Source organism: Eleutherodactylus coqui, chromosome 10, assembly GCF_035609145.1.
Source record: "Eleutherodactylus coqui strain aEleCoq1 chromosome 10, aEleCoq1.hap1, whole genome shotgun sequence".
Classification (NCBI taxonomy): domain Eukaryota; kingdom Metazoa; phylum Chordata; class Amphibia; order Anura; family Eleutherodactylidae; genus Eleutherodactylus; species Eleutherodactylus coqui.
In genome coordinates, this window is record NC_089846.1 from 131,704,620 (window position 1) to 131,720,384 (window position 15,765).

General features: G+C 45.3%; 1 protein-coding gene across 1 annotated transcript in view; it reads left to right on the forward strand.

Annotated features, from left to right (window-relative positions):
- FRMD7 (FERM domain containing 7) overlaps positions 1–14,894 on the forward strand; it is a 50,203-nt gene extending 35,309 nt beyond the window's left edge. Inside the window, exons 12-19 of the mRNA XM_066582117.1 lie at positions 1,502–1,599; positions 5,238–5,352; positions 6,813–6,960; positions 7,825–7,920; positions 9,664–9,827; positions 12,687–12,755; positions 13,198–13,273; positions 13,794–14,894. Coding sequence (XP_066438214.1) covers positions 1,502–1,599; positions 5,238–5,352; positions 6,813–6,960; positions 7,825–7,920; positions 9,664–9,827; positions 12,687–12,755; positions 13,198–13,273; positions 13,794–14,894 — 1,867 coding nt within the window. The remainder of the gene's footprint in view (positions 1–1,501; positions 1,600–5,237; positions 5,353–6,812; positions 6,961–7,824; positions 7,921–9,663; positions 9,828–12,686; positions 12,756–13,197; positions 13,274–13,793) is intronic.
- The last annotated feature ends 871 nt before the right edge of the window (positions 14,895–15,765 follow it).

Below are 15,765 nucleotides of genomic sequence, written 5' to 3' on the forward strand. Positions count from 1 at the left end.
GTAAGGTTCCCCCCATATAATAAATTGATCACTTGGTGTTAACTTGTGATCTGTGAAGGATCCTGTTAGTAAGTTTTCAGTTTCTCTGCAGCACCACCACAGGAGAAAAAAAGCATTGCATGGTGTTTCTCAAACTCTATGGACTGTCCACCGTGTTTTCCCGAAAATCAGACACCGTCTTATATCAATTTTTGCCCCAAAAGAGGCACAGTGTCTTATTATTTTTTGGGGGGGGGGGGTTATACTCATCTGGTCCGCGGTGTCCCGATGCCTCGCCATGGTCTCCGGCAGCACTGCGGCAAACTGCTGTGTCCTCCGCTCTAACATCTCAGCTTCTTTCTGGTGACGGGGCTTTGAATACCCCGCCTCCAGCAAAGCGAGCGCTGTGATTGGATCGAGCGCCAGCCAATCACAGCCGGCGTTTGATGAGCCATTCACAGCAACTCAGTGAATTACATCACTGAATTGCTGTGATTGGCTCATGGAGCGCCGGCTGTGATTGGCTGGCGCTTGATCCAATCACAGCGCTCGCTTTGCTGGACGCGGGGGAATTCAAAGCCCCGTCACTAGAAAGAAGCTGAAATGTCAGAGCGGAGAACACTGCAGTTTGCCACAGCGCAGACGGAGAACATCGCGAGGCATTGTGACACCTCGGACCAGGTGAGTATTGATATTTTTTTTAATGCAGTTTAGCTAGGGCTTATTTTCGGGGGAGGAGCATAGGCCATCAATAGTTTTTCAACTGGACAACCCCTTTAAAAGGGTTGTCTAGGAGCTTTAATTCGTTTTAATAAAGTGAGGGAATGCTATAAAATAAAAAAAAACAGACTATACTCCCCTCTTTTGCTCCCCATACGACTTCGGATCCCCCAGATTGAGTAGAACAATCACATGCTCTCAATACACATGACTGTTTTAACCAATCAAGCCAATCACTGCGGTACCAACCTTGAGGCCAGAGATTGACTGTAACAGTCATTAGCTTAGACAGCAAATGAATGGCTGCCCATAGGCACGCAGATGGTGGTGGCTTCTGGAGGGCTGGCAATCAGAATAGCGGGGGAGTTGAGTATAATCTCATTTTTTTATTTTTTTATCCCCACTTACAAAAAAACCCAAAGCTACTGGACAGCCCCTTTAAATTCCACGTGTTTTTTCTTCGGCCCATTAACAGTCTGTGGACTAATAGTCTACAACTTGTAGCTTTCCATCTGTAGTGAAAGTACAGCTCCCAGTATGCACTGAGATGCTGAAGGTTGTAGTTGATCATCCGCTGGGGACACATAGCTGGCAGACACTGCAGAAATATAACGTGTCTGATATGCAGAACTGAAGGGAAATGCAGGAAGATTTGCTTCCCCGGTTTCTGCTTTATTGCATGGTGATGCTTATAGGGATTATATGTATAGGTTGCCCATAATGCAATATAATATTCCTACTTGTGTTCCCCCTCCCCTCTCCCATTCCAACACTAAATATGAGTATACTAATGAACTTGCAGGTATCTGTTCGCTCTTCAAATTAAGAAGGATTTGGCATCTGGGAAACTATCTTGTAATGATAACAGTGGAGCCTTGATGACTTCTTACATCCTTCAGGGTGAGTGAAATACTAATTCTTTGTACAGTAAAATATGAATAACCGTTTCTTCTGTCAAATTAAAAAAGAGAACTACATGCAAGTGAAGATCTGTTGACAGTGGCACACGTGGCATAGAGAGTCACATGACTGACATGGTAGCAGCAGCTGGAGGGTGCCCAGCATTGAGCTACTTCCCCTCAGAGCTAGGATACTGTCATGGCTGCTACATCCAGTTGCCCCTGAAACGGTAACTTGTGGAGGTATGGTACCGTTTCAGCAAAAGGCGTGACCCAGTTTGGGCTGACGCTGGTCACTGATGACTGCACATGATGCATCATTGGATGATGCAGTAATGGAGACAGACTGCCACCCTTTCCAGGCCGGGGAGGTAATACCGGCTCTGGTTGGTTGTTAGGCCTCTCTTCTATTAGTACATATGAATGCTCTCCCTTTTTATAGGCTATGTTTGGTGAAATCACAAATTGCAGGGGTGGTGGTGCAGCGTCCCATTGAGTGACCCCCCGGACAGATGGCATACACTGAGGAGCTGGGAGGGCAAGATGCTGACTTCTCACGGTGGCACTCACCACGCTCTCTCTTGGAGGCCAGGGCAGCGCTGAGCCTCTTTCGGACACCCCTAAGATAGGGATGCCCAATAGGTGGTAGAACAGGGAAAGAGTTTGTCACAGGTGACGCCACTGTTCCGATACCCACCGGCATGAACATCGGCAGGGAAATAAGCCGCAGACAGTGATAGAGTACCTGAGGTCCCCGGGAACGGTTAAGGCCTCTGATAACTTTACTACAGAGAAACTTCAAAGATACACAAGGCACAAATTACAGACTTGAAAGTGCAGGAATTTGATAAGTTAGAGTACCTCCACATGGCAGACCCGGACTTCAGGACGCCTGTGTGTGACAAATAAAGATGTGTACCTCCACTCAGCAGGACCCAGATTTCAGGATGCTTGAGTGGGAACTATTAAAGTAGAGTACCTCTCCCCCTCAGTCCCAGACTACAGGACGCTCGGGTGTGAAACAATTATGTATGAGTACCTCTGCACTAGGCCTTGGAAGAATGCACTTTGAAGTTGCTGCTCACTCTCTCTTCATAGAAGCAGGCACTTGGGAAATCTCTCATCCTCTTCCATCTTCACTGCATGAGGGTTGAAGGTACCCCCATGCAGCTCTGTACTTTCTCTAGCAGCTCTAGAAGATGGACCCTGAACTCCTTTCCCGCTCTCAAGCACTCACATTTATAGCCTCACTCATACTACGTGACAGGATAGAAATTGATACATGTACCAGGCAGTCAGCTCACACCAGACATTAACCTCTCATTTGCTGCAGCTGTGCAATACACAAAACAGAATGACAAGGCAGTTTTGGACAGAGCATCTACATAAGACATACATGTATGACATTATGGAGGGGGCCAGGAAATCATGTACTGGGCCACTACAGTGGGAAATCATCCGCAAAGGACTGAGGATAATATTACAAAACTAAACTTTATTGAAAATTATTATGACCACCTACTACTTTTGATGTTGGCAGCGCATGGCTAATGAAGGCAGCGAAGTGTCTTGGGCTGACTTAGTGGTATATGAGGTGTGGGATAGGCTGTCTACTCACATGTGACTCGTTGCTATGGGTAAAGGGGCAATGTATCAGAGTTGCACAAGGGGATGATTATTATCCACTTTGGGGCCAACGGTGGCAGTATTTCTCAAACTGTGCAGTTTGTAAACTGTTCGTGTGCTGCTGTGGTGAATGTGGATATAAGTGGACAAATGGCACCATTGGAGTAACGGAGGTGCAAACTGTAGAGCACCATTGATGTGAGAGGTGAACGTTGACTATGAAGGTGCGCGACTGACACGCTATAGTGGAGCAGCTCACCATGAAGGGGCTACCAGACGTGTGTCTAATATAACAGTTCAGCAAACTCTACCGTGTACGGGGCTCTGAAGCAGACGGATTGTCACTGCACCTATACTAACAAAGGTGCATCGGAGGGAAAAGCTTCAATTTGCACATCAAAGTCGGAATGGGACCCGCTGAATGCAAAGGGTTGCCTTCTCCGATGTGTCACATTTTCTGCTTCATCGAACAAATGGACGTTATGGTCTGGGAAATTTTTTCGTGGCATTCTCTGGGCCGCTTATCCATCTGGAAGGCAGTCCGAACCAGTTTGGTTATGAGTCCATCCTTGCAGATCACGTACAGCCTTACATGGAACTTGTCTTCCACCAAGATAATGCAACTAGAGATGAGCGAACGTACTTGGTAAGGCCGATTTCGTAATCGAGCACTGCGATTTTCGAGTACTTCACTACTCGGGTGAAAAGTACTCGGGGGCGCTGTGGGGCGGGGCGTGGTGTGGTGGAGCAGGGGGAGCTCTCTCTCTCTCTACATCTCCCCCCCACTCCCCACTGCAACCCCCCGCTCACCCACAGCGCCCCCGAGTACTTTTCACCCGAGTAGTGAAGTACTCGAAAATCGCGGTGCTCAATTGCGAAATCGGCCTTACCGAGTACGTTCGCTCATCTCTAAATGCAACGTGTCACATGGCTAGAAATGTCTAACAGTGGTTGGAAGAGCATGACCAAGACTTTCAAGTATTTCCCTGGCCACCTAATTCCCTAGACTTGAACCCAACTGAGCATCTGTGGGATCACCTAGATTGTCGCGTTTGCTCTATAAATCCTCCCCACATATCCTCCAGCAACTGTGGGATGTACTGCAGTCAGCATGGCTCCAGATACCCAAGACAACCAACCAACATCTTACTGAGTCACCCCCAGCCCGTCCGGCTGTCTTCCATGTGGCACTTGGCGATTACTCTGGATATTAGCTGGTTGTCATATTAATGTGACTCGATTCTGTATCTGAACATAAATAAACATTTTATACTCCTTTTGGTACCTTATACACCTATGGAGGGCTTATTAAATAGATATTTATATAAGTACAGTACTCATTTGTTAAAGAAACTCTGTCACCATCTTTTTGCATCCCTCTCGGAGGCAGGACAAGGTAGTGACAGGCACACTACCTATAGGGATATGTCTGTTGTATGGATCTTTACAGTAGTTTGGGAGCAACTTGCATTTTATTAGTAGCATCCAGATACAGAAGACTACAGGAAGTAGTCTTTCATATTCATGAGCTACAGCTAGCTCCACCCACCCCAGCCTCCAGTCACTGATTGCCTGCTATCTGCCTATTACTGTGCATAGAGGGACAGCAGTCAATCAGTAGCAGAAGGGTGGGGTGGGTATGGCTAGCTGTAGTGCATGAATATCAACGACTAGTTCTGTGTGTCTGGCTAGTATAAGCAAATCCAAGTTTCTCCCAAACTACTGCACAGATACACAATGGAGACATATCACTGTAATTAGTATGGTTGTCTTAACCTCATACTGTCCTCAGAGAAGACTGCAAAAAATGGTGATAGATTCCCTTTAAGTTTCCCCTGGTGTTCCATTGCCACACTATTGTTTATAATGGGAAGTCTATATAAACTTCTGTTGGGCCTTTGTAACCCGATAAACTGGAAGTTATAGGAAGTGGCCCAACATTGACTATTAGCCTATTGTAGCCTTTTATTGATTTGCCGGTTTAAAAAGATCTAGTACTTTTTTTTATTGTAGCGGAGTTGGGTGATTATGAGGAGGAGACGGCCAGAAAACATGTGGAACAGAATCAGTACTTGCCAAATCAGGAATATCTGGACAACAAGATCCTCAAGTATTACCAGCGGCATGAGTAAGTGACCGGGTTACAGTAAATGGCAAAACTACGTCTTGTGGTCTTGAAAGTGGACCCAAGACCGTCGTCTTTGAAACCTTTTCTAGCCCTTGAAGCTTCGGAGTACTTGGAGGCATGCGGACCGTTATCTTGTATAGATGTCAAAGTCTATTCTAGAGTATTGGTAATGGCTGTTTGAAGTAAGTGTTTTAACCCCTTCCAGCTCCAGGACGTACATTTACAGGGCGACCTCTCTGCATACAGCGCAGGCGTCAGCTATTTAGTACAGCTGACATGCGCGGGCAATAGCCGCAATTGGACGTTCAGCCGATTGCGGCTATTAACCCTTTAAATGCCGCTGTCAATTCTGACAGCGGCATTTAAAGCCCCCGAACAGCGTTCGGGGGTCCCGCAACAGCCCACGCGCGGTGAGATCGGGAGCCGTGCAGGTGTCATGGCTGCTGGGGGCCTTCTGAAAGGCCCCAGGGCTGCCTTGAGAGACTGCCTATCAAGCCATCCCCATGGGGTGGCTTGATAGGCTGCCTGTCAGAATGCAGTATGACCTAATGCTATAGCATTAGGTCATACTGCAGTAGCGATTAAAGCATCACATACTGTAGTCCCCTAGGGGGACTTAAAGGTAAAGTGAAAAAAAGAGAAATAAAGTTTTTTTAATTGTAAAAAAAAAAAAGTAACAAAAGTTTAAATCGACCCCCTTTTGCCATATCTATAATTAAAAAGTCTAAATATTAAAATAAAAATACATATTTGGTATCGCCGCATCCGTAAAAGCCCGATCTATCAAAGTATTGCATTATTTACCCCGCACGGTGAACGTCGTCCGAAAAAAAAATAAAGAAAGCCAGAAATGCACTTTTTCAGTCACCCTGTCTCCCCGAAAAAAACACAATAAAAAGCGATCAAAAAGTCGTACGTATTCTGAATTAGTACTAACGGAAACTACAGGACATCCCGCAAAAGGTGAGCCATTGCTGAACTATGTCAACAGAAAAATAAAAAAGTTATTGCGCGCACAAGATGACCGCAGAAAATAATTGAAAAAAATTAAATGTCTTTGAAAAAAAAAAAAGAGTAGTATAGTAAAAAAAAAATATACAAGTTTGATATCACAATAATCATACCGACCCATAGAATAAAGTTATCATGGCGGAATGTCGTGTTTTTTTTTCATTTTACTCCACTTAAAATTTTTTTAAAGTTTTTCAGTACATTACACGGTACATTAAATGGCACCATTAAAAACTACAACTCGTCCCGCAAAAAACAAGCCCTCATACAGCGATGCCGATGAATAAATAAAGGAGTTACCATTTTTTTTTAAGGGGGGGAGGAATAAAATGAAAATGGAAAAAAAAAAGGGCCATGTCATGAAGAGGTTAAAGAAACAGGAATCAGATGTTCTTTCAGAGTTGGTTTTCCATCCATCTGCAAACGAAAACAAAGTTTTTCTATTACAGGGGTAAATCTCCAGCGGAATCGGACATGCAGCTACTGGACATCGCGCGAAAGTTGGACATGTATGGAATACGATCTCATCAGGCTATTGATGGAGAGAATATGCAGATCACCCTGGCAGTGGCTCACATGGGTGTCCTGGTTTTACGGGTCAGTGATTAAAAATAATTAAGGTGAGCCCAATAAAGAGGAACCATACCCTTCCCGATCCCTTGTCTCTCATCCAGCCAAGCCAGCAACCAACTGCAAACTGAGGAGAGACAAATGTCCTGAAACAGTCGGTCTGTACATGGTTGTCTTTTCCTTCTGGAGAAGTCATTGTTACAAGGCCTGTTAAAAGGTTTGACTTTGTCTTGCAGGCATGCTGCCTTCCAATAGGTGGCGCTGTAGAGGCTTTGTTCCCTCTTCCCAAAGGACGTCGCACTTTTAGGTCAAAGTTGAATATTCAGTCCAAAAATTGGACATAAAAAAGCCCCCCCGTGTCCATGAACCCTAAAACGGCTGTTTTTACTGTGCATTCAGGTTCTCCCATCTTCATGTATGTGCTATCTGGTGAAAGTAAGTGCGCCATTTAGAGATGAGCGAGCATACTCGCTAAGGGCAATTACTGGAGCGAGCATTGTCCTTAGCGAGTACCTGCCCGCTCGAGAGAAAAGGTTCGGCTGCCGGCGGCGGGCAGGGAGCGGCGGGGGAGAGCGGGGAGGAACGGAGGGGAGATCTCTCTCTCCCTCTCTCCCCCCCGCTCCCCCCTGCTCACTGCCGCAACTCACCTCTCACCCGCGCCGGCAGCCGAATCTTTGCTCCCGAGCGGGCAGGTACTCGCTAAGGACAATGCTCGCTCCAGTAATTGCCCTTAGTGAGTATGCTCGCTCATCTCTAGTGCCATTCCCAAAGACTGAAGTACGATATCATTATCACCTTCCATACCCGTGTGTCTCTCACCTGCGGTACGAGGAGGATTATATTGTGTGTTTTGGAGATTACATTATTTCTCACCCCCTTTTAATGTTCCAGGGAAACACGAAGATTAATACATTCAACTGGGCGACCATTAGGAAGCTGAGCTTCAAAAGGAAAAACTTCCTGATTAAACTTCACCCGCATATTGATGTGAGTTAAAGGGAACGTCTCGTGTTCGTCATCTTAGGTTCATTCATTAGATGCGAGTCTTTCCTGCTGCAGCCGTATTGGGGAAGTATAGACCCTGCCTGCATTGCCTATGTAAACTGTGCAGGATGGGGGCTGCTAGAAGGCGCCTTCAAACGGGCAGAATTATTCCGTGCGTCACGGAAAAGCCAAACCTATGCAGATATTGATGCAGAATTGAAATGGCTTAAATCAGCCTGAAATTCTGCATCGTAATCCGCAGTGAGACTTGTAGGTTTTGGGGCGGAATTTGCAGCGGCGGAATAAGCGGCGGATTTGGCTGCAGAATGCAGAATAACTCCGACCTGCGTGAAAGCACCTTATGGCCGCTGGAATGAATGGGAGGTAATTAGATATCAGCATTACAGCAGTGTGTTGTATCATGTTTATGGGTATAGATCACAGCTTTAGCTTCTTATGGCCTCCATTTCTGAGGTTTTCCTGCTGACATGCAGCTTGAAACTATATTTATCATGAATTCCTAATCGCAATACCCATTAAGGCTGCATTCAGACGAATGTGTATTGGCTCGGTTTTCACGCCGAGCCGATATACGTTTTCCTCGTGTGCAGGGGGGACAGGATGGAAGAGCCAGGAGCAGGAACTGAGCTCCCGCCCCCTCTCTGCCTCCTCTCCGCCCCTCTGCAGTATTTGCAATGGGGAGAGGCGGGTTGGGGGCGGGGCTAATTCTCATAACTTAGCCCCCCCCCCCCCCGGCCCGCCTCTCACCATTGCAAATAGTGCAGAGGGGCAGAGAGGGGGTGGAGAGGAGGCAGAGAGGGGGCGGGAGCTCAGTTCCTGCTCCTGGCTCTTCCCCCCCCCTGCAGATGAGGACAACGTATATCGGCTCGGCGTGAAAACCGAGCCGATATACGTTCGTGTGAATGCACCCTAAGACTGGGTTCACACGGGACAGATTTGACGCGGAAATTCCGAGTTGAATTTCTGCGCGGCAAATCTGCCTGCAGCTCCTAATCCCTAATTACGCACATTATGAAAAAAAACGCAGCATGTCCTGTTTTGGTGCATAATACACACCAATAAAAGCTGTAGAGATTTAACATACACGGCAAACACCCATGTTACATGTGTATTGGCTGTGAACTGCATATAAGTGAACCTTTAACCCTTTCCAATCCACTGTCTGACGTCTTCCTACATTCTGATTGAAGCTTGTACAGCTCCAATGTCAGAAGACGTTCGACAAGGTATTCTTACCGTCTATTGCCAGCCACTCTGCCGTCGGAGCCTCTCTGACGCACACACTGGCTTCAGCCAGCAGATGGCACCGTTGTATAACAGCAAAAAGAGAAAGCCTTTTAGGAAACCCTGAATCCAAAATTGGATTGGAATGGGGTTAATAAAGAAACAGATTATATCATTTTGCTGCCATGCTCTTGGTATATGTTCTCACCTCTTCTCTTACATGTATTTTGACATAATGAAAGGGGTTTTCCAGGCAGCGGCCGCTGTCAGTGCCGGGGTACACTGGAGTCTGAGTGGAAGACGCTGCTCCAACCTCTATGTAGTGGCTGGCGCTCTAAATTGCAAGAGCAGCCGTCATTGAAATCAGTGGGAGCTGCCCCTGCAATTACAAGTGCCAGCTACTACACAGGGGGGTCGGTGGAGCAGATTCCGCTCTGACCCCGGCATATCCCAGCACTGACAGCAGGCGCTGCCTGGAAAACCCCTTTAAATCTTTTATAGACCTTGTGTAAAGACACCTTAGAGTTCACCATGGTAAGTCGAGATGCCTGTAAAGCATTTTGGAAGACTTGTGTAGAATATCATGCCTTCTTCCGTCTGTCTGAAGAACCCAAGTGTAAGCCGAAGCCATTCTTCTGCAGTAAAGGCTCAAACTTCAGATACAGGTAAAGGAAATGTACAGTTAATAGAAAATGATATTTGTTCCAAAATTGTCTAATCTTCTTTAAACTTATTTTCCTAAGGGCTTATTCAGACGACCGTATATCGGCCGGGTATTCACGCCAGCCAATATGCAGCGTCTTTCTCTGCAGGGGGAGGAGGCTGGAGGAGCCGGGAGCAGTGCTCTGAGCTCCCGCCCCCTCTCCACCCCTCTCCACTATTTGCAATGAAAGGAGGTGGGATGGGGGCGGGGCTAAATGCAGGAATTAGCTCTGCCCTGTCCCACCTCCCCTCATTGCAAATAGTGCAGTGGGACGGAGAGGGGGGCGGAGACGGGGTGGGAGCTCAGAGCACTGCTCCTGGCTCTTCCAGCCTCCTCCCACTGCAGAGAGGGATGCCGTATATTGGCCGGCGTGAATATGCAGTCAATATACGGTCATCTGAATAAGCCTTAAAGGCTATGTACACCTTTGCACTTTTTTTTAAAATCAAAGTGTTTTTGGAAATGAAGAATTTTTGTAATTGTTTTTTATTAAAAATTTCTGGTTGTGTTGTTTCCAAGGCACTGCAGACTGAAGGACTAGAATTTTCTATCAAACTAAACTGACAGTTCCTCCCCCAGCCTGCTCCCCTGTTGTGAATGTGCATGGACTACCTTTCCACTGAGCTATTACAGAGGCTGTATGACAGTGCTGAAGGATGGTGGAGGAGATCAGGAGGGCTGAGAAAGCTACTATTACTGAGGGCTGTAATTTATTCCTTGTGAATTCTCCGTTCTTAATCAGCAGTAAGGGTGAATAGGTCCAGCCGTTACTTAAAAAGTGGATGGACAGATAGCTGTGTAGCATTGAGTGGGTGTGGTTATGCTACACAGCCTCTGAAAGAGGAGAGAGGAGGGGGAGATGAGCTTGTGCATGTTTATGGAAGAGACCAGCTGCTCAGTACTGGGAATGCCCCCAGCTGAAGGTAGGAGAGACAGCAAACCAAATATGAGATAAGTGCATCATTTCTGCAGGGACGTGGTAAAACATGTATGTATAGTTTTTTCATGCGCAAAGGTTTCCATAGCCTTTAAGTTTATTGCATTGATCTGTAACACCCAATATAGGGGCAAGGGACCCCATATTGCCAAAAAATAGGGTCACCACTGATGTGAATGGTATAATATCCCTTTATTATGGAATAAGAAGCTCCAGAGTTTCCTGACTGTCCACCCACTTGTAGGAGAGAAGACTAGCATGAACCTTCAGCTGTTATCCCCTTACTTGTTTGCTAATGCTTTTGCAATTGTAGATAGGGGAAGTCTAGTACAGGTTCATATATCTCATACCCAAGGGGAATGGGACTGGTCTGGCCTATGGTAGTTGCATGGGTGCCCCCAATCGTATATATAGTACTTTTCTAATGTATCTAGTTTTAGATCCATCCTGCTTTTGGGAAGGTTCTGCATGGGATAAACTTTGAGGCCCATAACATATATTGGAGGGTAAAAAATACATATTTCTGAAGATATGATTAGTTGTGAGCACCAAATATATACATTACTAGATAATAGTAAAATGCCTATTCTTTATGAGTAAGTGGTGAATTACTGATTTATTCCTATGAGTTTAGTATTCGGTCTTATGTAGATCATGTATTTGTGTTGCTGTTTTTGGGTGGGTGGGGGGGGGCTTTATCTAGCACATAAATTTCACCTAACTGAGCTGCTCATGAATAAAAAATATATTTCGGCTGCCATGAGGCGGTGCTAATTGCATATGGATACATTATATAGGTCAATGGGAGGTGTATGAATCTTTGTTCAGTGAGCTCCTCCTGATGTTGGCTCCAGGCAGGCAGAATCTTAGCATGTAGCACCATGGCTTTGGGAAGAGAAGTAGAGGATTTGAAGCTCGGTCCCCTACAAAGAAGTTTCTACCTAGTTAGATCAAATCTAATTTCATTGTAGTTACCTTTTTTTCTCCTAAACCATTCCAAATTCCCATTAGTTTTGGGTATTAACCAGTGTTAAAGGGGTTATCCAAACCCTCCCAAATTTTTGGAAACTTACTTAGAGTGATGGAACGACATAGGAAAACGTCATATATGCCTAACCCAATCCTCTGCTGCTCTCTGCGACATCAATGATGACATCCCGATAACAGGACATGTAACCGCTGCAGCTAATCACCAGCTTTAGTGAGATGGTGATTGGCTGCAGCAGTCACATGTGCCTGCTGTTGATGATAGCAATATAAGTGAGGGGTCATGACTTTTGTTTTCCTATCAGCCTAAGCAAATTTCAAAGTTTCGCGGGGTGGATGACCACTTCAAAGGGTTTTTCTGATTTTTTTTAACATTGGTGGCTGTGTGGGGCGGACAGGCTGTATGTAAAAGAAAAAAACACATGCTGACCTCCCACTGCATGCTGATCCCCTTGAATTGCGGACCACCCTCTGGCCCTCTGTTTACAGCAGGTCACTTGGGTCATTTACCTACCTGACTGCTGCAGCCAATGGGAGGCCAGCAGGAACGTCATCAGCGCCGTCCAGTCAACCTGCCTTACAAATTCTACAATAGAAGCCCACGTGACAAGTTTGCGGGACGCCCCCCAGTCTTGCATGCCAGTCACTTGTCAGATGTCGCAGCGTCGGTCCAGCACTTCAATGAGTACATATGTTGTATCTAGTTTTGGGCATAGGGAGCTCCCAACTAGATAAAAGTAATAACTCAGAAACCCCCTTTAACACATGTAAGTACATTCCTAGACTGTCCATATAAAGATTTGAAGAGAGGGTATTTTGCTATCTCTACAATACGTAGCTTGGATCATGTGCCGTTTGATTTCATCTTCTACTTTTCCTCTCCCCGATTTTACTTAGTGGAAGAACCCAAAAGCAGCTAATTGATTCGTGGACTAAAGGAAAGGCAAAGAATCTTCCCTTTGAAAGGTAATCCCCTACTATATATATATATATATATATATATATATATATATATATATATATATATATATACACACACACACACAGGGGCGTAAGTAAAGGCTCAGGGGCCCTGATGCAAAAGGTGAACTGCCCCCCCCCCCCTCTATCTGTATCTGTACCCATACCTAAATCATGCTGCACAGAGACATAACTTGAAGCTCCTGGGCCCCGATGCAAAACCTGTAACAGGGCCCCCAACTATAATGCTTTATTCATAGTACTGGGCTCCCTATATGGAGAAGAGAGGCCTTTGGGCCCCTTAAGGCTCCTGGGCCCGGGTGCAACCGCATCCCCTGCACCCTCTATAGTTACACCCCTGTATATATATATATATATATATATATATATATATATATATATATATAGTTACTGCACTTTACAGCATAATCTTATATTGTCATTTCAGAAAACACTTACAGGCAAACCTTCATGAAAGACAATGTAGGTCGTCCCCCGACCTCCTGACCGAAGTGGCAAAACAGGTAAGATGTCTCTAAAGGGGTAAAGGGGCCTTCACATTATATGTTTTAGATTACGCCCCAGGTTATGTCTGAATTCCCAAAAAAAGGGATTCAAACTGAACCGTTGACTTCAACGGAGACCAATAAAGATGTTTTATCATTTTTCTGTTTCCGGCCGTTGGTCAACTAAGTTATTCTTGCTCGCAGAAATGCCCAGAAAGCTGCTGAAATGGCGAACTTATTGGTCTCAGTTCCAACAATAGAAGTCAATGGTTCCATTTGACTCCTGTTTTCAGCTGTAACCTGGGACGTAATCTATACAGTAATGTGAATGCTACTAAAATATAAACAAATGCACAAGTACTTATATATCTCACAATGATACATTGATACTGTCATGGCACAAGCAAACAGAGAATGGTCTACAGACCACCTCACCTGTAAATAATAGGAACCCTGTATCGATGAAGTGTAAAGATCTTGTACTTCACAATGGAAAGTCTCTGAATAAATACTGACCCTATATCTGTCTGTCCTCCAGCCCAATGACTTACGTCTGGTATATAACAGCAGACCTTGCTCTAGAAGCGTCAACAGTGTGGGATGGGAACCGCTTATAAATCGGAATCGAAGGAACTCAGCCATTGAAGTTAGTTTTCTATCAGAGATGGAACGATCCAAAGCAGACGAGATGGAACAAGTATCTTTGCAACAGTCAAAAAGCAGTTCTTCATTCCCTGGGTGTAGCTATGCGGATATCGTCAGTGGGAGGTCTCAACAATGTATGCAGAGGAGACCCTTGTCTTGTTATGAGGAAAGCAACCATTTTCCAATGAATCGGAAAAGTTCTTCTGAAGGCACCATGAGGGAGACTGTTCCTGCATCACCAAGGACATATATTGACATGGGTCCTGGGTCCTCTTCAGCAAGACATAGGTTCAACAAAGGCCCTCCTGCTATATACTGCTATACAGATGGTATATCTCCAATACCAGCTCAAACGTCAGCTGTAGTGGAGGAAATTATACGACTTACCAGCCAATCTAAGCTTTTTGCAGGACAATCAGCAGACAGAAGCCCAAATGTCAGAAGGTTAAAGGAGTATCATCAACCAGTTTATCCTCGGACCAGCTGCAAAAGTAGTTCAGGCATGGGATCGCAGGCAGATACTCAAATGTCAAGAATGGAAGATGATGAAGAACCTTATCCTAGGAGATCTTGGAGTCATTCAGACATGAAATCCGAATGCTTTCCCCATGGTTCGGAATTCAGACCTCTAGGTGCTTACCCTATACTAAGCAGAACATCTAGTGTCTCAAGGAACCCACTACCTCATCAGCTTACTCCCTTACCGCTTCCACCTCCACCGTTACCACCACCACCTCCTCCATCAACCTCAAAAAAAGGGCCACAAGTCACAGAAAGATATGTGTACAGTGGGACTGATTCGAGTGACTCTGAATCTGAGATCATAAATCCATATTACTATGCTGTATTTGGGAAAAATGTAAGACATCCCATGGCAAGAGTTAGATTGTCCTCAGGTAGTCTCCAGCTAGAAGAAGAGGAAGATGTCCCTCTAAGTAACCGTGCATGGGAAAGCAGGAAGCCCAAACAAGAGTGGAAACATTTCCACACTTAAAGGGACATATCCACCTTTGAACATCGTTTTACAACTTAATCTGTAGCTAAAACAATGGAGTAACTTGTTATATCCTGTACATTGCTTTGCTTGTTTTGTCCTATTTTATGTAACAGTCTGTATTATAACTTAGAGTACATTACAAATTCTGATGAGTTGTCATTAGAAACAGTCCCAAAAGATAGTCATCAGACACATCCTCATACTTAGACCACCATCTGTGTTTCAGCATTAGCGGTCACAATTATGACTAGGACCCTAAAAGCTAGGGGAGCTCCGAGGCCCCCCTCACTACAAACATCAAGGCAGCAAGAACACACGGCCTTCCAGATTCAGCAAACAGCATTGTTGCAATCACACTGCCAGTCGGTTGGGCTAATCAGTCAAAATATGGAATTACTCCTGTCCCCTTCTCTTGATTACCGGTACTTATAGCACATAGTGAAAACAAGAGAGAAGGAGTCATAATGCTCTGGCCGTATTACCTGGTAGTGTTAGTGCAGTGCTGCTGTTTGCTGAATCAGTAAGGTTGTATGTTCTTACAGCTTGGCAGATACAGGGTGTAGGGGAACACATTCAGATTCAGGTAGACTTTTTCTTGATGGGGGTCTTTATTCATAGAATCGTAGAGTTAGAAGGGACCTCCAGGGTCATCTGGTCCAACCGCCAGCTTAATACAGGATCACTAAATCATCCAAGACAGATATCTGTCTAGCCTCTGTCTGGAGACTTCCAATGAAGGAGAACTCACCACCTCCTGTGGTAACCTGTTCCACTCATTGATCATTTCTTTATGCATATGAGAATAGAGCTGATCCCACTGCACTGTGACAGCTTTTACTTAGGGTGAATGCACACGGGCAGATTTGAA